General features: G+C 36.7%; 1 protein-coding gene across 2 annotated transcripts in view; it reads left to right on the forward strand.

The window, feature by feature from the left end:
• Positions 1-18,929, forward strand: part of LOC137251448 (uncharacterized protein DDB_G0283357-like) — a 102,920-nt gene extending 83,991 nt beyond the window's left edge. Inside the window, exons 8-11 of one of the 2 annotated variants that reach the window (XM_067786042.1) lie at positions 3,945-4,067; positions 5,400-5,451; positions 12,114-12,229; positions 12,312-18,929. In XM_067786042.1, coding sequence (XP_067642143.1) covers positions 3,945-4,067; positions 5,400-5,451; positions 12,114-12,229; positions 12,312-12,473 — 453 coding nt within the window. In that variant the 3' untranslated portion in view covers positions 12,474-18,929. The remainder of the gene's footprint in view (positions 1-3,944; positions 4,068-5,399; positions 5,452-12,113; positions 12,230-12,311) is intronic. The other variant, XM_067786043.1, reaches the window with a different exon arrangement.
• The last annotated feature ends 3,105 nt before the right edge of the window (positions 18,930-22,034 follow it).

Below are 22,034 nucleotides of genomic sequence, written 5' to 3' on the forward strand. Positions count from 1 at the left end.
TGCTTCTCCACCATATAGCACGAATACGATAAGTGACCTATAGAGCATGATCTTCTTTTGCCTAGAGATGACTTTACTTTTCAATTGCCTACGCAGTCTAAAGTACCATTTGTTGGCAAGAGTGATTCTTCGCTGGATTTCTAGACTGTTGTTGTTTGTTCTAATGTTGGTTCCCAAATAAACGAAGTCTTTAACTATTTCGCAATTATTGCTGCCAACAGTGCCGTTGTTTCCAAGACCCTAACGCGCGGACTGTTTGCTTGATGACAGCGCAGGTACTTCCTTTTGTTCTCATTCACCATCAAACCCATCTTTTCCGCTTTTTTTTCCAGTTCTGAGTAAGCAGAACTTACGGCGCGGGTGTTAGGATTTATGATGTGAATGTTGTCAGCACACGCCATAAATGCACGCGTTTATAGAATATATCCTTCAGCATCAAATTAAAGAAATCGCACGATAGGCAGTCACTCTCTTTGAAACCTCGTTAAGTTTCGATCGGCTATGAGAGCTCAATCCTAATTCTGACTAAGCTGATGGTGTTGCGCAACGTAATTTTGCACTGCCGTGTAAGTTTTGCCGGAAAACCAAATTTATACAAAGCCAGCTCCTTTTCGTGTTGTCGAAGGTGGCTTTAAACTCTACAACTACTATCCTTCCTAAAGGTAAAAGAAAGAAAACCAATTAAATGGTTAAAACTCGTAGGCCCGGTTTTTTAGTGCGTGTTTAAACTCCCGTGAAATTTGACTAGAGTTTAACCTTGCTACTTCGACCGTTTCAACGGAGATGAGCAGCAAAATGTTGTGTAATCAAACAAAGTGTCAGGGTTTAACTTTAGTCAACTGTAACTGGAGTTTGAACTCGCCCTGAAAACCCGGACCTTATCATGATTATGAGCAGTGGTAAGTGTGACGCAAATGAAGATTGGCAAACATTTGTTATAAGATTTGCATTACAATGTGTAAGACAAGCATAACGTACGTATATATTCCATTGCCATGCAAATTTCCAAATAAGTGAAATCGAGATACATGATTAGACCCGATAGCCCGGAATGAGCTGGCAGTAGCTATCAAAATATGCGGAGATTGTATTTACTGCAAAAGCTGACAATACAATTCCTTACAATTCAATCACTTTGATTTTTACTGCTTAGCTAGGCTAAAGAATCAGGAATCAATTTGATTTAATGAAACACGTTCTGCCCTAAATACAACAACACTGTTCATTAAATATGAAGGTCCTTTGGTTTGATTTGTTGATTTTTATTTTTACTTAATTTTTAATGTGATTTTATGGCGCCAGAGTTTTTTTATCTTTAAAATTATTTCCCCATTACTCAAATTTCTGCATATTAGCTTTCAAACATTTAGTTATTTCGCGAAGAAATGAATGATAACAGGATTTGCAAAACATCAAATGCTCAACATTATGCATTTATTTTGTATTAAAGCGCGGTATCCACATCATAAGAAAACGCTCAAGAAAAATTGCCGTTATATATCTTGTGTGAAAAATAGGGACACGAAAATCGATACGATACTTTACCATATGGATACTTTTGACGTTCGATACCGATATTTTATACTCGATGCTTTTCGGCATCGTGTACTTTCACCGCAGTATCGGTAAAAAGCGAATTTTCGCTAAAAAGGTGGCAAGGAAAGAGCTAATCGACCAAATAGACTGTTCTGTATGTGTCACTCCCTCTAATTTCAGTTAATTTATTTAGAAAAGGGTGGACAACTGCACAATCAAAGTTGCCATTGATCATTCGTTTGCCGGATTAACATAGAACTCTGCCACATTGCTTCGCTTTTACGCATTGAAAACGCGATAAGTTAAGAATATCTTAAATTCCTGCCTCGCTTTACGTTCCACAACCTTTGTGTAGCAAGATACACAAGCGGCCATGTAAATGAATTTCGAAAATATTTTGGAAAAAATTTGAAAATTCGGATATTTTTTTTAATATTTTTATGAAAATTTTTAAATGTTTATTTAGAATGTTAGGAAGTTTTCAAACATATTAAATTTAATAAAAAACATGGAAATTTCCATGAAGACTTGTAAGAAGCAGTTTCTTCAGTTCTTTTAAATAAATAGAAACTGGTATTTTTATTTGTAAAACAATTTAGAAACTTAAAAAAGTATGCACTTTTCTTGTTCATGCTTTTTGAGTATAGCAAAATACTAGTTTTGAAAACAAATTTTACTTGCAGTTTTTTTATGCAATAAGTTTTCTTGTTTGAAATAAAATGCGCAGGTAATAAATTGCTATATGAAAGGTGCGCCTGCTCGAAAAAGTTGTGGACTTGTTGTAAAAGCTTCTTTTTTTTTTTTGAGACTGCGAAATCAAAAATTCAAGTTTCTTGGACAGACTATTCTTCAAGATTTTGTAAATTGTTTCTAGTGTGTTGAAACTTTGCTCAAACATATCAGAAAAAATTCCTGAAATGCAACATTGAATTTTCAAATTCTACACCTTTTTCAAGTGTGCTTCAGAAACCATAAAATGTGGTTTTAGTAGAAACGGTAAAATGTACTTCGGAAAAATCATTTGTAATTCAGAACGATAAACTGGATTTCAGAAGTCGTTAAATGTACCATAGACTAGTCAAGTGTACTTCAGAAAGCGTAATATATATTTCAGGAAAGTCAATTTCCATTCAAGTCATCGTTAATTTTACTTCAGAATAGTGAATTGTTGTTTAAAACCCGTAAGATGTAGTTCAGAAACCGTTAATTATACTTCAGAATAGCCAATTGAACTTCAGAAAGCATAATTTGTACTTAAGAAACCACTTATTGTGCTTCAGTTTCACTTCAAAAGTCTTATACTGTACTTTAGAAACATAGAATCTGTTCAGAAGCCAAAGCCTACAGCGTTTTAGCGTTCTCGGCTACCACCCCGAAGGACCTGGGTTTAAGTCAAAATTATATAAATTGCTATGAACGCAAAAATAACTACCGAATGAAGTTAAACGAAACATTTGCATCATTTAAAAATATATACATATATATGTATATTAAAAAGTAATTTCAATGCAAAGAAGTATTCTTTATCAGAATAACGGCAAACCAATTTTTCGATGAACTGTACGTTCATTCTGAAATACACTTTACGTTGTCTGAAGATCAATTTTTCGTTTCTTAAGTATAATTGATTATTCTTAAAAAGTTTCTGAAGTACAATTGATTATTCTGAAGTATAATTTATGTTTTCTGAAGTACACCTCGAAAAGGTGTATGCAGACATTTTCTTTCACCATCTTGTACCGAAAAACCGCCTACGAGGATGTAAGAATTAAACAAAAAAGTTTTTAGTAAATAAAAAAGGAAAATCTTAGGTAAAAAATTTTTGAGCACCCCACAACCGCTTTTTCAGACCACATAAAAAAAAACTTGCCATTTTTATGTAATAACTTACAACTTTGAGAACCTTAATTTTTACAGAACAGTGTTGTTGTCGTCGAATATTCTCATTCGTGCAAACTTGCTCTTAAAATTCCCTCAAACCTAATTCCCTTTACTCAAATAATTTCAGAAATATATATCCTGAAAGATATTTATTATAAGTATGAAGCACTATTTGTAAACTCAATCACATTCCAATTGTTCTAATTGCTGATCTCAAAATCACATATATTTTCTATTCTATAAATAATGACCCTTTATGCAACAAAATTGTTGATTGTATAAAAAAACACATATAAATTATCTTGAAGATTACTGAAAATTGTAACAAAACATGTTATCGCTTTTAAATATTTTGAAAATCAAATCAAATTTAAAGATTAGACTTGTCATCTACGCTATGACTTCTATATTATGTATGTAAGGCCTTAACATCGGCCAGCTATCCAAATTGATTTAAGGTATCGGAATTTACAAAAAAAAATCTTAGAATTGCATTATTTCATTGCTTTTGAATATTTTCATTGCAGGATAATAACAGCAATAGTTGTACGCCACCCGAAGATAATAATTTAAACCAGCCGGAACCAGTTAACAATGAAGTTAACCAGCCTGATGATACCAATGGAGAGACCGATGCTGCTGCAACAAGTGTAAGTTCGAAAAACACGATTTGAATTGTTCAGCAATATTGTAAATATCTACATTCATATGTCCCAGGATGAATCTGCAACAGTGATGGTACATTTCTACTACTTTCTTAATACAATTTTATAGTATTTTAAAAAATAATACACTGCACCCCAACTTCGTTGCAATACCGTAAACTAGAGCTGGAATACTCAAATCGCTTTTATAATTTAGTAAGCAAGCTTTGGAGTGAAAGATCGCGTGATTTTTGAGCGACTGACTGTGACGCCACAGCCGGAGCTATTTTTATTGGCGATTGTGACTGTACAATGCTAGCAGGTCAAAATCACGCTACCAGTTAACGTAATCACAGGTTGCAGCATAGCGGTCGCGTCACGCAGCAGAACAATTAACTGCGGCCATATAAATCAATGAGTTTGTGATTTGTGCAACAATCCCTTCCTAGATGTCACAGAAACTTGCTTTTATTGCTAAATGTCACAATCACAGCTAACTGCGGCAACTACCGCTACTTACGTACAGCACAAATCACAGGCACATTGACTCATATTATCGCGTGAGCTGTACTGGATCTGTGATAGCCACTATTGGTAAGTGTGATTGCGTACGAGAGACGTCGTAGTCAGTCAGTCACGGTGATTTCTTCGAAGCTTACGCTGAGACCAACTGTGATCTTTCAGTAGCTGTGAATAAATCACGGCCGCATTAATATAAAATGTAAACTGTTCTAATATAATGCTTTGGTATGAAGTTTCTAAAATTATCCCTTCTGCATACCCCATCAAAAAAAGCTCGTTAAGATTTCGACAAGTTGGATCGTTGAAAGTTAACTAGCTATACTCTTCTAAAAAAATTCACTAATTCGTAATTGACAACTAAGTAAACGATAGTTGTAACGATTTTTATTTTGAGTAACCATGTTTAATCGATATTCTCTTATTTGTTATCATCTTTTGTCGCTTAATAAAATCAAATATTTTAAGTTTACTAATCATTTTTCTTTTCTTCTATTAAAACAAAACATAATTGTCACATCGTTAACATCATTCTCAAGCAAAAAATGGGTTAAAAGTTAGTGAACTTCTTATACTGGGAAGTGATCTTTTAGTATTTATTCGTATTTTTCGTCTATCCTTCATATTCATCCCTATTGTGCCACTTGTTAAAAAAAAATATATATATAAAAATGTCCGTCTTTGTCTCTCAAATATTCTTTTCTTCTTTTTGTTGTTCAAAGTTGTTGCTATTCAGTGAAGGGTAGACCATCTAAAATAATTTATTATGAAATTTCTATTTTTGATTTAAATACCATTTTATGTACTGTATACAAATAGTTTGGATCTCTGCAGAGCAAATGGGAGAGTGATACCACTTCTGAAAGCTTAGGTGAGTAATTCTAAAAAAAAAAAAATAAAAAGTTTACAGAACAATTCTAGTCTAACAAATTACTAATTTGTCCAAATCAAACCTTTGGCATGCGTTTTTCGAAGGGTGTTTTAGATATCTTCCTTGCGAAGCCCAGAAAAGTTTTTTTATTTGGAAAATAATCTGAAACACGCTTTGAAAAAAACTGGCCAAAAATCAAAACAATTATCGGCAGACTAAAATTAATTGCACTACAAAACTGCATACTCAAAAAGTTTCTGAAAGTATTATATTTTAAATAATTCTTAACTTTCTTATTTTAAGGCAAACGTTTTTGTAATTATATATTTAATTAGCGGGACAGACTCATATTGCTTTATACTATTTTTTGTTATTTATATTATAGAAAAAATATTAAATTTGCACACGGCGATGGTTACTAGGACATGTTTCTGAATTTTACTCCTTTTGAACTCGAAATCTCGAACATTCATACTTCATACTGGTGTAAAGGTCCAGCTATATGAATGCCCCGCTGCACACCTTTTAAATTGTCACTAGGTACTCAGCCCAATCACGCAATCCATCGTAGACTGTTTTTTCGGGAAAGCTACGAAATTGCTATCATGCAATTCGACCGTGTTTCCGAACCTCTCCGAAAGTAATAAGTAAATTCGAAATTCGTACAGTGGCATAACTGAATTCACTCGGAAAGTAAACTTTTGACGTTTATTTGAAATTTTCTACGACAAGTTCTTGCCAACGGAGAAAATTTACGAAACGCGAAAAATATTTAAAACAAACAGCCCAATCACCATCGTAGCAATGTTACGAACCCCGAAAAAACAGTCTACGATGGATTGCGTGATTGGGCTGATTATTGTCTTTTTTTGTTGGCATTCCTTTTATAAACATATGAGTACATATGTATACCATATATTTTGAATCCAAATTGTGTGTAATATGTTCAGTCGCGCTCAACAGAACTTTGAAATTGGCTTGCATAGTTTTCGTAACAAAATTCATTCAAGTTTTTTCTAAGACTAGCAAAATTAAATAAAAATTTATTTTAAACAGTTTAAACGAAAATCTAGCACAAAACATTTTGCACTTATACCAGGGTTTGAATTAAATTATATACCCACCAAACATTCGAAGTTAAAAAAACGCCTACACGGTAAAAAGTTTGAGCCTAAATATGAAACTTTTTTGTACTGCATACATGGCCAAACCAAATTTTGTTTTAAATATAGATTATACCTGTCTTCCTGAAAAATTACTGCATATAACCAATTTGAAACTATAGAGGTCTACACTTGCAGTTACTTATAAGAAAAAGAAAAAGCTAATGGCAGGTAGCCTGGTTTCGAACAGACGTGCCAAAGCTTCTAGTAGCGTCTCTACCTACTGAGCTATCATATCTTTGTAAGAAAACGTATTATACATTTTTATATGTATAACAAAATTTTTCGTGAAAGAATTTGTGACTTGCAACACTTTTCACAAATGAGATTTATTCATTTTAAATTTTCAGCGCCAAGTTTAAACTCTTGGGATTTGTTCTAAGACCAGACGTGTATACAAGTTTCTATGTTTCGAGTTTTGAAACTTTTTGGTTTTGTTTTAAAACAATTTTAAGATTTTAGATTTATTTAGTATAAAAAAGTTTCAAATGTTGCTTAAACCGATTAAAGGTTTAAAAGTGTGGCTGAAATTTCTAACCGTGAACACCCATGAGCTCGTTTAAGAACCAGAAACGAGTGAATTTCCCTTCTTACAATGGTCGTCCAAACAGACTCCTATTACGGCTCTTACCCAGCGGGTTAGTCAGAATATTCCCGCGGTAGGTATGCCTGTCGTAAGAGGCGACTAAAATACCAGATTCAAGGGGCTGTGTAGCGCAATCCTTCAGGTTGCCAGCGCAATATATAGCTTCTCCAAACGCAATCGTCAACCTCATCTATCCGCGGCGAATCCTGTTTCACTAACAGACGAGGCCCTGCCGACCCCAAGCTCCTCATGGAACTTGGGGGTGGGGAGGGAGGGAATGGCCTGAAGGTTTAATGTTGCCACATAAATCGTTCCCGAAATGGTCGGGCTAGCACCTTAATGGTGCTGTGGTACCGGAGCGTACCGGATCTGTTACCGGCAAAGGACCATTATATCGATAGCACTCCCCAAAGCCTTCGGGAAGCAACCTTTTCGCTACCACAACAACAACAACGGCTCTTCGGAGCCATTTGTGTGCACTATATAAGGGATTAGGATTGCCCCGTTCAGGACAAATTTTTTACGATAGTCAAAAAAATGTCGCGGCATATTCTGAAGCATTGTGGGAAAGTAAGGTGAGAGTTCGTAGGTCCTCTCTGCATATGTATATTAATGAGTATGGTTGATACTCTCGTTGCTTGGAGCATAAACGTTTGGCCTGCCTTTGCCCTGAGAATTCAATTCAGTGTTGTCTTAACTGCTTTGTTTCGCAGTTTCTTATGACTTTCCTAGTGCGTGCCATTGTGAGTCCACAGAAGGGCCCTGCCCTTAAATCAATAACACCTTGCTTGGCTAGGTAGTCTGCTTGTTCACTACCTTCATGCCCCTGATGCCCGGGAACCTTTTTTTACCCCAAGATCATTTGCGACTCCAATGCATTCATCCACTAGCTTAGAAGTAATTGTTCAAGAATGCAGGGTACGTAAGGCCGTCTGACATAACGAGCAAACTTCTGTTGAATGGTTTTCTGCCTAAAAATGGTATGTTAGCTGGTATGAACTTCGATGCCAGTTTAGCTCAACTAGCTAACAAATCAAATCGTAAGACAATTTCAACCTTTATCTTATTTGCCTAAATAAATGGTTAAACCTTTATAAATTACTCCTACCTCTGAAAAGTGTCAATAGTCTATGAAAAGAACATAAATTGCCACCCCGTGTATCAGCTAATTCTCACAAGCCTCCATTTCAGTTTTCTTTGCTTAAAGTTTATGAAGTTATGAAAATAAATTGTTACGATCAGCTGATTTATCAGGGTTACACTGCCACACCGTCATTTTATGCAGGGTAATAGTGTAATGCATTTGTGTTGCGAGCAGGTAATAATTTTCACAAAAGAACGAAATACCCCGTAAAGGCGTTGCCAGTTTTTTTGCAATAGAATATATATATACATAATTTACATCCTTTGTGCAGTGTACAAAAAGCGTAAAACTTTTTCCAAAGAAGAAATGGCTTATATTTAAATTAGTTTTTAGTTGCGTATTCGATGTTGCCTTGCGTTGGCCTACTGCCTCCTTGACATCAACGCACAAATTTTCAATGAGGTTTATATCCTCAAACCATCTTTTTGCTACTTTGCTCGTATATTTCTTGCTGGAACGTCCAAACGAGTGGCATTTCGTTTATGGCATATGGCAACATGGTGTCCTTAAGTATATCAACATAGGAATGGTCAGTCATAATTTCCCTTACCCAACGATCCCACGCGTAGCCAAGAAATGCATGACCTTGCTTTACGGTTTTTGTAGTATACTTCGGAAGGTATTCGGCATTAGGTGGCCGTTGTCATGATCCCATTCCACCATACATGACAATATTTAACTCGTCCGACCATATAATGTTGCATCATTTGACCGAAGCCCAGTTGAAATGTTCTTGGGAAAATCGAAGTCTCTATTGTACATGCGTTCTAGTCAACAACGGTGATTTTTTTGGACTGCGGTCACCCAGGGCGTGCTCACGTAAACGCCGACGAAGAGACTAAACGCTTGAAGCCATTTTTAAAGCATGAGCTCAGTAGCAGACGTAAATGGAACCTGCTTTGAGTAACTGACGACAGACTTAAATCTTTTACCAAATTTGCTGGCTTTCTTCCGCGCTTTTTGCCACTTGGTTGGTACTTGATGGCATTACGTACCGTTGTTGGTGAGCAACCAATGATATTTTGCACTTCACATAAGTTTTGCCATTAGCAATCATTTCTTTATGAGGGCGCACTACTCAGGTGTATTATTCATCTTTCCAGTCATTACTGAATAAGGAGTAATACAAATTTGGCCATAAGTTAAAGGCACCGTTGTTGTGATAAAAAAAAATTGGCCATGTAATTGAAATGAGCCATAAGCACTGCTAAGATTTTGACTGCAACTGTACATGTTTTATGCCGACTTCGAACGGCAGCTGCAATGCCGATCTGCCGAGGGACGACCCCATTTAGACAAACTTTTTCTTTTCATTTTTGATGTTGTTTTGCCAGAAACTTAAACCCAGGACATTCGGTGTGGTAGGCGGAGCACACAACCACCACTCCACCACGGCCATAATTTTTTTTTTCTAATTTAAAAAGGTTAAATGAATTTTATGACGAAAACTAAGTAAACAATTTCGAAAACATTTTCAAAAAGCTGGAATAAGAAACTTTCTGAATATGCAGTTTTGTTACCGTTTTATTATAGTTTGGCAAACTGCAAGTTTGAAGCCTCCCAAAATATGCCTTTATTTTTGGCAATTGGGAAGGGTGTTATGCTTTTCTTACATAAAAATTATGAAATTTTGTATTTTTTGTATGGACGAAAGTTTGATAAGGTATGTTTTCAAGAGCTCGAATAAGAACTTATCGATAGCCTTACTAAAATTCAATATACTGCAGCTGCGAGCAAAAAAAAGTATTCCCATCCTCCCAGTCTCAAATGAGGGACTGCAAACTATCTGTGCGGAAGCTCAGGAACGCAACATCAAAAGCCAGAAGAATTAAACAAGGGGTGCCGTATAGTTGTGTCGTATCACCCAATTTTGATTAACTTTTACATATTTAAGTATCATCTCCATAAGCACTATGAAGAAAGTCGGCACTCTAGAAGTCAGCCGAATAAAGAAAATAATGAAATTCCCTCAGAGACATCTACAAATAGTCGTTATCAAAGACAAATACATTCGCAGTTGAGGAAAGCAACTTTCGCAGTGAGACGGGCGCCACTTTAGCTTAGCTACGATCTGTATACCGGAATGCCCAATATATATCCCGCTTGTTAGTCAGTATTTTAGCAAACACTCCGAGTGTGTTTCTGCCTCGAAAAGCTTCGCAGCGAACATTCATCTGCCTTGCAGCTGCCGTCCTCGACCCCGACATACGAAATGTCACGCTTGTAGCGTGTCCCCACATGACACCAACCATCTTTTCCATTGCAATGTGCAACCAACGCCTCTAGCATCATTATCTCTTTAGTCCAGGCCTGTTGAAACAGCAAGTTTTCTCGAACTCCCGTTACGGGATATTGGTGAAAATTTGTGAGTGATCGCACCTATTGGATGGGTTGCATGACAATGCACTATAAGGGTAAAAAGTTATGCTACGAGGCGCATACAACGTAACATTTAAAAAGCTCGCCCGCTCTACTAGATCGGCCAGGGACCAAAATATTTAGAAATCTTAAGAAACTTGATAAAAAGTATGTGAAATCCTGCGATCGATGTTTAAGTAACTTCTCACTGAGCTGGAAACTTGAAACCTTACATTTAGATTAGGCCACCGTGACAACGCAGCAAAAGTAGACAAAAATCCCGCAAACTGCTGCACTGGTTGAGATAACTGAAAAATTGATACGAGATTAGCAATCGTGGAATCAGTTTTGAAGTAACTTCCTGGTGAGCTAGACACTTGACACTTTGAACATGGCTTTGAGATTTATTAAAATGCTTCCTTAATAAAAAAATCTTTCAGATGATGTTATGGGTTTGATATCTTTAAAGAGGATTTAACATAGTTTCGACTCCGATGCGTCGGAAGTTGCGATTGATTTAGACTTCAGATTGCTTAGAATCGGATGTGTAACGGAAGACCACTTTTTTTTTGGAAACATGAAGCCTACGAAAGTATAGCCTTTTCATTGGGATATATTCCACGAACGCAATATATTCCATTTCTTTCTTGTCATAGTTTATATTCCTAACACACTTTCAGATGATATTTGGCTTCCAATTCTATTGTGGTTCTAAGATCCAAAGCGAAGAGCAGGCTCGAAATGATCAGGTAGTCGATCCAGTATGACGCTCACTACCATTTAGTCTCGTTGCATTTTTCAACGGTGACCTCTTGGAAGCTAGGATCATGCGTGGGATGTAAGGAATGGCATCTTGGTTACTTTCAGAGCTCTCGTTATGCTGATCATAATCTGCAAACTCCCTCTGCTTTCTAAACGAAGGTTATTTTTGACTCCGTATTCATCCGGAAAATGCAGTAGAAACATTTACATATTTTTTTGGTTTTTCTTTTGTTAGTTTTTTCCGTTTTTTTTTTTCGTTTTTATTGATTCTGGACGAATAGCCTTTTGCATTATTTTTTGTGGTTTTCCACCAAATAGGGACTGTATGGTAAATAATCGGCTTCACAATAGCTCTAAAAAGCCGCACGTACACCCAACAAATTTGTTAGTTTCGATTCCGGTAAACTAACTACCGTTACATCCCTAGTTCTTAGCCATTTATTTAATACAATTTTTGTATCTTCTTTTTGTTTGAACTCTTGAAAATGTGCGATCAGCTCGATTTGAAAATCCGATGTGCCGCCTCTCTTTTTGAATACCTTTTTCCGTTGTACTTTTATTTGTTGCCTAATGGCAATGTTTTATTTTACATTAGAGCCTCAAAATCTTCAAAGTTATTAAGTAATCAATTTACACTAAATTTTTGAAGCTCGCCTGGACGGCACAAATAAACTGATGCAAAGACGTAAAACGGCAACAATGGAAGACTATTTGCAAGTGGATGATTGGGTGCCGCCAAAATTGCCTACAAAGGGAAAGAAACGGGTAAGAGTTGGCATACTTTTCACGGTTGAACTCAACTAATACATTTTTTTGTTTGTTTGTTTTAATTTCTATTTCATAATAGGTACGTTGGGCAGATATTGAGGAGAAGCAAGCACAGGAAAAGATGCGCGCAATTGGCTTTGTTGTTGGCCAAACAGACTGGAAGCGTATGATGGATCCAAATGCTGGCAATCGTGCATTAAACAAAACAAAATATATTGAACGCGCCAATAATAGGCGATAAGTGGCGCATGGTGTTTATATTTAAATACTACGAGGAAAATCAAGTGATTATATGTATATACATATATACATGTAAAAGAGGACAAGCGAAGTAATAACAAACATATTAGACAAAAAAAAAAAACTACTCACGATCGCAAAGAAAGAGGTGTATGATGGGGCTTGATGCTTAATGTTTTCGGCTGACCCTCAATCAAATATTCGAATTTAGCAAATTTTGAGGAAAAAAGCTCTTTCTGTCGACCTCAACATGAACTTGTCATTGTAAAGTTTGCAAATAACAGTTAACGAGCAAAACACGTTTTCTGGCTTGTGGTTGTTATTGTTGCAATGTTGGTTTTGTTCTTTGCAATTATACGTCGACTCTACAAACATTGAAGCATCATTGTATTGTAAACCTTGTAATATTCTCCAAAAATTGTGCAAAATTTAGCTTAATGTATTCAAACAGTAGATTTATTTTCTCACATATACGCGAAAAATATTTAAAGAACCGACTATGTTCCGGTGACTGAGAACGGCTACAAGGTATTCTCAATCGCGTAACAATATATGAAAACATAAACATCTGAAAATATGCCAAAAAGGTTTCTAAAAAGTTTCGAAGAACCAATAACGTCTCCTACACGGACAAAAACCTAATGCTCATTAACACAAAAAATACAAAATATGTTTCACAACCGGCATAAATAGCCTGGTGCAAGAGAATACACACTCGAAATCCGTTTTATACATATATACTCGCAACTATTTATTAATATAGGTAGGGTTTTGCGGAGTACCAGTATCCGGCCTTTGTTTCTTCTGGATATTTATCATGGCTCAATTATATGGTTGGCTCATCTCATCAGCTGATTTTATTTATTTCATTGCAACATTGAAACCAAGACATTGGCAACATTTTCTTAGAACATACAAAAACTGCTAAGTTTTATGTTTCCATTCCATACCATTCGCACCAAAACCAACACGCAGATTTTGACAATCTGAACTAACATATTTTGTTTTGTACAGATGAGCCAACCATATAGTTGAACCATGATATTTATAAAAATAAAAATATATAAAACACCCCCAAATTATCAAAAATCAAAAAGTCAAAAAACAAAAAAAAAAATATTGTAAATAAAAAGTTTTAAAGTTTTTTAAAAACTTTTCGACTGTTCCAATTCTGGAAAATGATTTCAATGGATTATGTAGCCAGAAAATATTAATGTAATTTGAAAATCTTTTTTGGTGCAATACCTTGTCATCAAAAAATATTCATTTTGAATGTAGATGTATTAGTATACAGGGCACACATGAATAAAATATGAAAATTAACGGTTTTCTTGTCGGATCATAGACACTCAGTTATTTTTTTGGCTGTGCACCTAATCTGAACTATGTGTTTATGTTCTTTTGAAGTTAATCGAGACACGATTCGCTGTTATTTGCTAACTATAACAACAACAAACATATTAAGGAGATACTTGTCAAAAGATTATGCATGGCAATTTTTACTATGTAAGATAATGTATACCTACATACATACACATAATGACATACATTCAGTGATGCTCTATGAAATAGAGCCAGCAACTTACAAACTTATATAAATATTGATATATTAATCGAAAAGTTCAAAATGCATTAAAATCCTATATTCGCTGTGACTTGAAGTAGTGCAGTTTCTTAAATTCATATCATGTGGCATGAGTGTTTCAATATTTAATGAAAAGGTTAATCCAATATATTTGAGAAATGGCCAAATGAAATTGAAAAAAGGTCAAATGTGTTTGAGAAATAAGCAAATGAGTTTGGGACAGGGCAAATGTATTTGAGAAAAAGACAGATATAATTGAGAAAAGGGCAGATGTACATATTTTAGAAATGGGCAAGGTTAGGTTGAACTGTCCTGCAATAAAGATCTCACATAGACTGCATGTGCCCATAGTGTTACATAATTTGATTGACGACCAAACGGAAGAACCCCAATTAGGTGCCAGGACTTATGTTATAGAATAATTCCGTTAAATATATTTGAGAAATGGCCAAATGAAATTGAAAAAAGGTCAAATGTGTTTGAGAAATAAGCAAATGAGTTTGGGACAGGGCAAATGTATTTGAGAAAAAGACAGATATAATTGAGAAAAAGGCAGATGTACATATTTTAGAAATGGGCAAGGTTGGGTTGAACTGTCCTGCAATAAAGACCTCACATAGACTACATGTGTCCATAGTAGTGTTACATAATTTGATTGACGACCAAACGGAAGAACCCCAATTAGGTGCCAGGACTTATGTTATAGAATAATTCCGTCCTCTTGGCAAATACTAGAAGTTTTTTAGGACATAGGTTTATTGCTGCCTCGAGATCTGGAAACTCTACCGCCCCCTAATAGTTGGATTATTGATCTGGCGAGCACAGGACACGAACGCAGAACGTGCTCAACCGTTTCTTCATGCAGCTGGCACTTCCTACATCTGCTGTTACTGACGAGGCCTAACTTATAAGCATGTGACGCCAGAAGGCAGAGTCCAATTAGTATGCCCATCGTGAGCCTTAAGTCTTCTCTCTTCAGAGATATGAGCCACTTTGTGAGTCTAATATAGTAGGCTTTCCACATGATCTAAGAAATTTCGCAGCCCCGCGCTTTTGTCCATGCCTTTCCTGCTTGATAGAACATATGCAATTCGTGTTTCCTTTTATTTCTCCCAAACGGATTGGGACGTCTGTCGTCGATTCAGCGAGTGCTGCACATTACGTTGCCAACTCATCGGCCTTTTCGTTACTTTCTATCCTTTAATGACCGTGAACCCCGTATAGATCTATGTACTGAGGTTGTTGCCTTAATTGTCGTCTGACTATAAATATATATATTGACGCAACTGCAGGGTAAGCACACTTCCTCTAGAATTTCTGCTGCTTTCTTCACGGCTATAATCAGACAGCCTGTGGGGTCTACTTACTTCTGGATCGACACAGTAAACAGCTGACCCCACCCCTTGCATTAATTTGGAACCATCCGTATACACGTGTACAGGATGTTCTGCCGTTTCTGCACCCTGGCACCAACTCTCCGGCTCAATTGTGGCCCAAGAGCTCTTTCGAAGCTCAGGCACGGGGCCATAAACAAGATAAATTTCTATCAATAGTTTAGTTGAATTTCTTGGACAACACGACTTAAGGTAATAAACTGCTCCTGGTTATATTTAAAGTCACATCGAAAATAGGAAACTGAAAAATATTTAAATTTCTTAGGGTAATTGTTTAGACTTTATAAATTGGTATTCTATATCAAAGTAAAACCCATACAATTTACCTTACCCAGCCATTAATAGAAGAATGTTGAATCCACACGTTCCTGACACATTTCCTGGCTCCATTTCATAAAACGACACTGTATGTAAAGGGTGTTTCTTTTTTAACCGTGTAAGAACTTCAATAAATTTTCTACGAGTTTCTGGAACTAATGGCAATTTTCAAACCAAAGTTTTCGAATTTCAAACCGCTGTTGAGTTGTGAGCTTTTGATGATACGCGCTTTCAGTGAACAAAATTTTTTTGATACGTTGCAACCAAGTTTCCGTCGGTTGAATGATAGAAAATATTGAGCCACCTGCCAAATGAAATAATTATCCTTAAATTTTACAAAAAAGGACTTCTTTAATTATTTTTCACACCCTACTATAATATTAAGATAAAAAATTGAATTCATAATTAAAAATTTAAAATGACAAAGAACTGTCAGATAGTCGAATGTCGAATGCCATTGTGAATTCATACAAGTGAAAAATCTTTCTATTCTTCCATTGCCATACCTACCTGTCAAATAATAGCTGACAGCGAGAATGGCTGTCGCGAATGGCCAGAGAATGGAAGATAGGTTTGTTTTTTGCTCGCGGTTATTAAATTGAACTGCCATGAATTGCCCATTTGTATTTCAAATCAGCTTTTCTTTTAAATGTGTATGCTGAGAATCAGACAACAAATTTCTCTTCATTTCTAAAATCTAGTTGACAAATAAAATCTAAGCAGCCAGTTAAGCAAGCATTTTCAAATAATACGAACTCAAATTGCACAATGTGCAACTTTTGGCCGGCTCTGATGTAAATAATGCAATAAACCAATCGTCTACAAAATTTTTTGAAAAAACACTATTGAGCAAATAAATTAAGTAATTGAACAGCGATTGAACAGGTGATCGAGGCTGTTTACTATTGTGAACGTTTTTGTCAAAAATTTGCCACTTGTATGAATTCACAATGAAACATGCCGAGCGAATGTAGCGAAAATAAATAATGCTCAAAAATTTGATGTAAAATCTCAACCGATGAGTGGATCAAAAACACTCAACGGTGCGTTCTGAAAGTTTTCACTCAACGATTGATGAACAGTTGCGTTCGCCCATTGAAAATTATTCCTATAAAAAGTTTTATCAGTGTTAAAAAAGTGCACCCTTTATTATCATAGATGCTAATTAAGACAATTTCGGATTAATTATTATAATAAATACTACTATGCATTTAAAAAAAAAAACGTATTTAAATTTTTGGAAGGTTTGTATTATGTCATGATGTGCACACGTGAGTTAAAAAATAACAGCAAAAATTATTATTACGGCGTCCGCGTGGCCGTGCAAAAGCGACATCAAAATACTCCCTATATTTGCCAAACCACGCCGAGGGCGACCCCGCGTAAAAAACTTATTCACCCTTATCGCGAAGTTCACGCGGAAAAGTATTCGCCTTCACTTTTTTTGTTCGGGTGAACTTTTTCCGCCTATCGGCAATTTCGGGCGAACAAAAGTTCACTTCGAAACAGCTGACGCTCTATTGTGAACTAGCAGTGAACAAATAATTTACTTGCAATTGTGTAAATTTTGTAAAGAAGCATATATTTCCTTAAAATACAACAAAAATATAAATAAAAAATGTATAAAATAATGTTTAGTATTGCACTTAGGTTGGTATTAATTGGGCGCGAGGAGAATATAAATGTGAAAGTGATTCGGAACCAATTAAGGGACAGTTCTACCCATTTGAAGCTAAATGATTCACTGCAAGCTAAAAATTACTATTTTCAGCACTTTTGAATAACAAGTTATATTTTTTTCAATTCGCTTTCGCCAATATTACAGGGTAAACAAGCCGGCATTCTAATATTTGTTAGATATTTTACTAACTCCTTGCCCCCCATTGAAGCACAAATTTAGAGTTCCACCAATTGTAACGTTGAGTACATGTGTTCGTTTTTTCGCATAGGGAAAGGCGTTCTAAAGGACCAAGGAGTGCGTCTTAGCCAATCTTGTTTCAGCGAGGTGCTCCACATTTTGGAACCGTTCCTTTGACCACAATGGATAACTTGGCCGACTGATACGTTGTCATAAAAAATAGAATTTAAATACTTAGCAATATAAGAATTTCACTTTTTTCCACTCAGCTTCCAATTGTGTATTATTTATTGATTTATTTCTAATAATAAAAGTACATATAATTATGAGTACCAAATTTCAAAACAAAAAATTACTTACATTTTGCTTTCCTCTCGTTCGCCTGTAAAATATAAGTGAACAAATTTGGGTTTCCCCGCTGTTCATTTCGACCGAACAAAGAGTTGCCGATAAGGTGAAATCTTTTTCGAACACGAAAAATTCTTTCGCCACCCTCTGCGATAGGGTGAACAAAAACTGTGAATATTTTCGGGCGAAAAAAAAACTCGCGATAAGGGTGATTCTAAAGTATTTTGATATCGCTTTTGCCCGTGAAAAGCTTCTCAGCGAAAATTCATAGGCATATGCCGGTTGGAGTCAGCATAAAACATAGTCCTGTGCCGTCAGTTTGTAGAAAAAAATTTAAATTGGCCGAAATTTCCTCGGAGGTCTATCACACGAAATATTTTTTTACTTTATTATTTCTTTATATTCTTTATTTAAAAAAGAAAACAAATGGTTCGTCATACAAATTTCGAAACAAATTAAAAAAAAAACGAGAAATTCTTTGAAATTATCAGTTTTAGTTTAACCATATATTGCTACAAAAGGCTAGGTACATTCCCAAACATCAGAGTGCCGATATATTGCTTTTTAAACGTTTTTGTTTTTGTATTCAATAATCGAATGTACCTAAATTTAAATTTTTTCTTGTCACACTTATGCTGCTACAATCACAAAAATTGTATAGGCTGTCTTGTTTTGATTTCGAATTCAAAACACATTGCGAGCATTTTCTATTAGCAATATAGGAGTATTACATATATGAGTTTAACAAAGTTCAAGTTCAAAGTCTCCCAATTTGCACTGATTCTTGCAAAGTTTTTTCCGAAGGGTATTCCAGATTTTATCTATACGCAAAGTAATCTTTTCACAATTTATGTGGAAGAAATAAAAAAACCGCTCGAAACAAAGTTGAGAAAAATCAATGCAAATTTTGTGAATATTTAAACTTGCACTTGCGCTAAAATGAATTGGACTTCAAAACTACTCAAAACCTTTCCCACAATTCTTAATGAAAATATCGAAATTCTCGATTTTTAACAACTTCCAAATTTTCGTTTTTTTTTTTTTCGAAAATGCCTTCGGAATTGTAGACATAATTGTATAAGTTTTTTTTTTAGTAACGAAATTCAACAAGTTTTACCAGTTATAAGAATATATAACTAATATACAATTGCAAATAATGTTTGGTGCTGTTAGTTTTACTCGCAGTTGTATCTAATATGATCTATATTCGAAGGAAGTATAAAAAAACCGGCACTCTTCAGTCTGATATCGTCGGCGCCGCGGTAAGAGCTGCTAACTCCACTTTTTACTCAAAACGACTTTAGGATGCTGATGGAAAGGGGACGATTTCTGCACACAGTGGAAAATTTTGAGTAACGTTTCGATTCAATTATCTTCATTTGTTCGAATGAGATGATAAGAGTTAGCAGCTTTTACCTTCCGTTGTTGTTGTATTAACGATAAAAACACTCCCCGATTGTTCTGCGGAGTTACCGAGGTGGATGGTCCTTTGCCGGATGTAGATCGGGTACGTTCCGGTAACAAGCACCATTGAGGAACTAACCCCACCATCTCGGGAACGATTAATATGATCACATTAGGTTGGGTTGGACTGGTCTGTCCATGCGGACCTCACATAGACTGAATGAGTCCGTGATGTTACCAGAAGTTTATTTCAGACCCAAACTGTAAAACCCTACCAAAAATCAGAACCTATGTTATAAAATAACTCCGTCCTTTTGGCAAATACAATAAGCTTTTTAGACCTATCGTCACTTGCTGCTGCTATATCTGACAGCTGTATCACTTCTAAAAGCTGGAGTCTTAGCCTGGTAAGCGCAGGGCACAAGCACAAAACATGGTGTAGGGAAATGGGGTCTGTTTTGTGCTCGTGCCTTGCGCTTATTGCGCTTACCAGGCTGACTCCAGCTTTTAGAAGCGTCATCGGCATGGCTTTAGAAAACTCCATAGCACCACCACTGCTCTAAATGCCATTAGCACCAAAATAAATTGCGGTTTAAATCAAAACCCCCACCATAGAACAGTACTCGTTGCGCTAGACCTATCAAAAGCTGTTGATACGGTCAAACATGGCACGCCCCCCATGTCTTAAAAGGTGGACCGCAAATTATCTGGGTGGTCGGCAGGCATCGGTGCAATTTAGAAACGAAACATCAAAACCAAGAAGAATTAAACAAGGGCTGCCACAGGGTCGTGTCCTATTCCCACTTTTGTTTAACTTCTACATATCAAAGCTACCTTCGCCACCAGAAGGAGTTACTATCGTTTCCTACGCCGATGACTGCACAATAATGGCCAGAGGCCCAGGCCCACAGATGGTTGAGCTTTGCAACAGAATAAACGGCTACCTGATCTCTCCAGTTTTTTCGGCTCGCGAAACTTGGCATTATCACCGACTAAATCCTCCGCGACTTTATTTCCGACATGGCCGTCCCAAATGTCGGCCATTTTGAACATCCACGTCGATGGCACTACGCTACCGACTGTCCTACACCCCAAAATCTTGGGTGTGACGTTCGATCAGGATCTACATTTTGGTGAGCATGCAGCTGCAATTGTACCGAAAATCCAGAGTCGTAATTAAATCCTAAAATCTCTTGGTGGCAGTACTTGGGGAAAAGAAAGAAACGCTCATTACCACATACAAAGCAATTGGCCAGCCGATTGCATGCTACTCGTCCCCTAAATGGCCGCCAAGCCTAAGAACTACTCACTGGGAGAAGCTACAGGCCTGCCAAAATACTGCTCTCAAAATTTCCACGGGCTGCCTTCTTATATCCCCAGAACACCATCTACATAATGAGACGAGAATACTCCCCATCAGGGAGAGAAATGAGATGCTAACCAAACAGTTCCTGTTGAATACCCATTGATGAGCCAACACCGCCCAGGGGCTTAAGGAGTCATCTCCGTAAGCATTATGAAGAAATACGGCATCTGAGAACTCAGCCGTATGAAGCCAAAAAAAAAACAAGCAGGTCCTCAGTGAACTCCACAAACAGGCGTCAAACCTTTATGCCAGGAATTGCCCGGTGAATCCAGTACTCAAAGGACAGTACCCAAAACTTGCAGAAGAGGAACGCACACTCCCCAGGGAAACGCGAGTCACTCTAGCTCAACTTCGATCTGGATACTGTATCAGGTTAAACTCTTACCTATCCAGAATCAACCCCGACATATAAAATGTATGCCCTGCTTGCAATGTATCCCCACATGACACCAACCATCTCTTTAATTGTAATGTGGAACCAATGCCTCTAACACCCCTCTCATTATGGTCCACGCTTGTTGAAAAAGCAAATTTCCTTGGAGTACCGTTAGAGGATATTGATGACAATTTGTGATCGGTCGCATCTATTGGATGGGGCGAAGCACTTCTACAATAATAACAACAACAACACAAAACATGTTCGATCGTTTCCTGCTCCAACCCGCACTTCCTACATCTGCTATCACTGGACAAGCCTAATTTAAAGGAATGCGACGCCAGAAGGCAGTGTCTAGTCAGAACACCCGTCATGAGTATACAGTCCTCTCTTTTTAATGATATAAGCAAGTTTGTTAGTCTAAGGGTGTAAGACCTATACATAATCTTTGACACTTTACAGCCCCGCGCTTGGATCCACGTCTTTCCCGCTTGGTCGATCATGTGAACCTCACCTCTTAATCTCGTCCTATCTAATTGGGACGTCTACGGAGCAAGCTTTAAGGGATGCGCCCTTTTTAGCTAGTTCATACGTTTTTTCATTCCCATATGCCCTGGGACCCAGTATAGATGTATGCTTTTCCCCGTCCCGATTCTTTCCAGGGATTGCTTACACTTTAACACACTTTTGCTGTGCTATGCGGGATTATTGCCTTAATTGCTGCTTGACTGGCAATATAAAAGTTAACACGGCTGCAGTTTAAGCTACTCTCTTCCAGTGCTTCTATTGCTTTGGTTACGGCTCATACTTCCGCTTGGAAACGGATCAGCATAGTATACCGCATACCCTACTCCTTCCATTACTTTGGAATCATCTGCGTACACATGTGTCGCCTCGTCCGCCATTTGAGCAC

This window comes from Eurosta solidaginis, chromosome 4, assembly GCF_040869045.1.
Source record: "Eurosta solidaginis isolate ZX-2024a chromosome 4, ASM4086904v1, whole genome shotgun sequence".
Taxonomy (NCBI): Eukaryota; Metazoa; Arthropoda; class Insecta; order Diptera; family Tephritidae; genus Eurosta; species Eurosta solidaginis.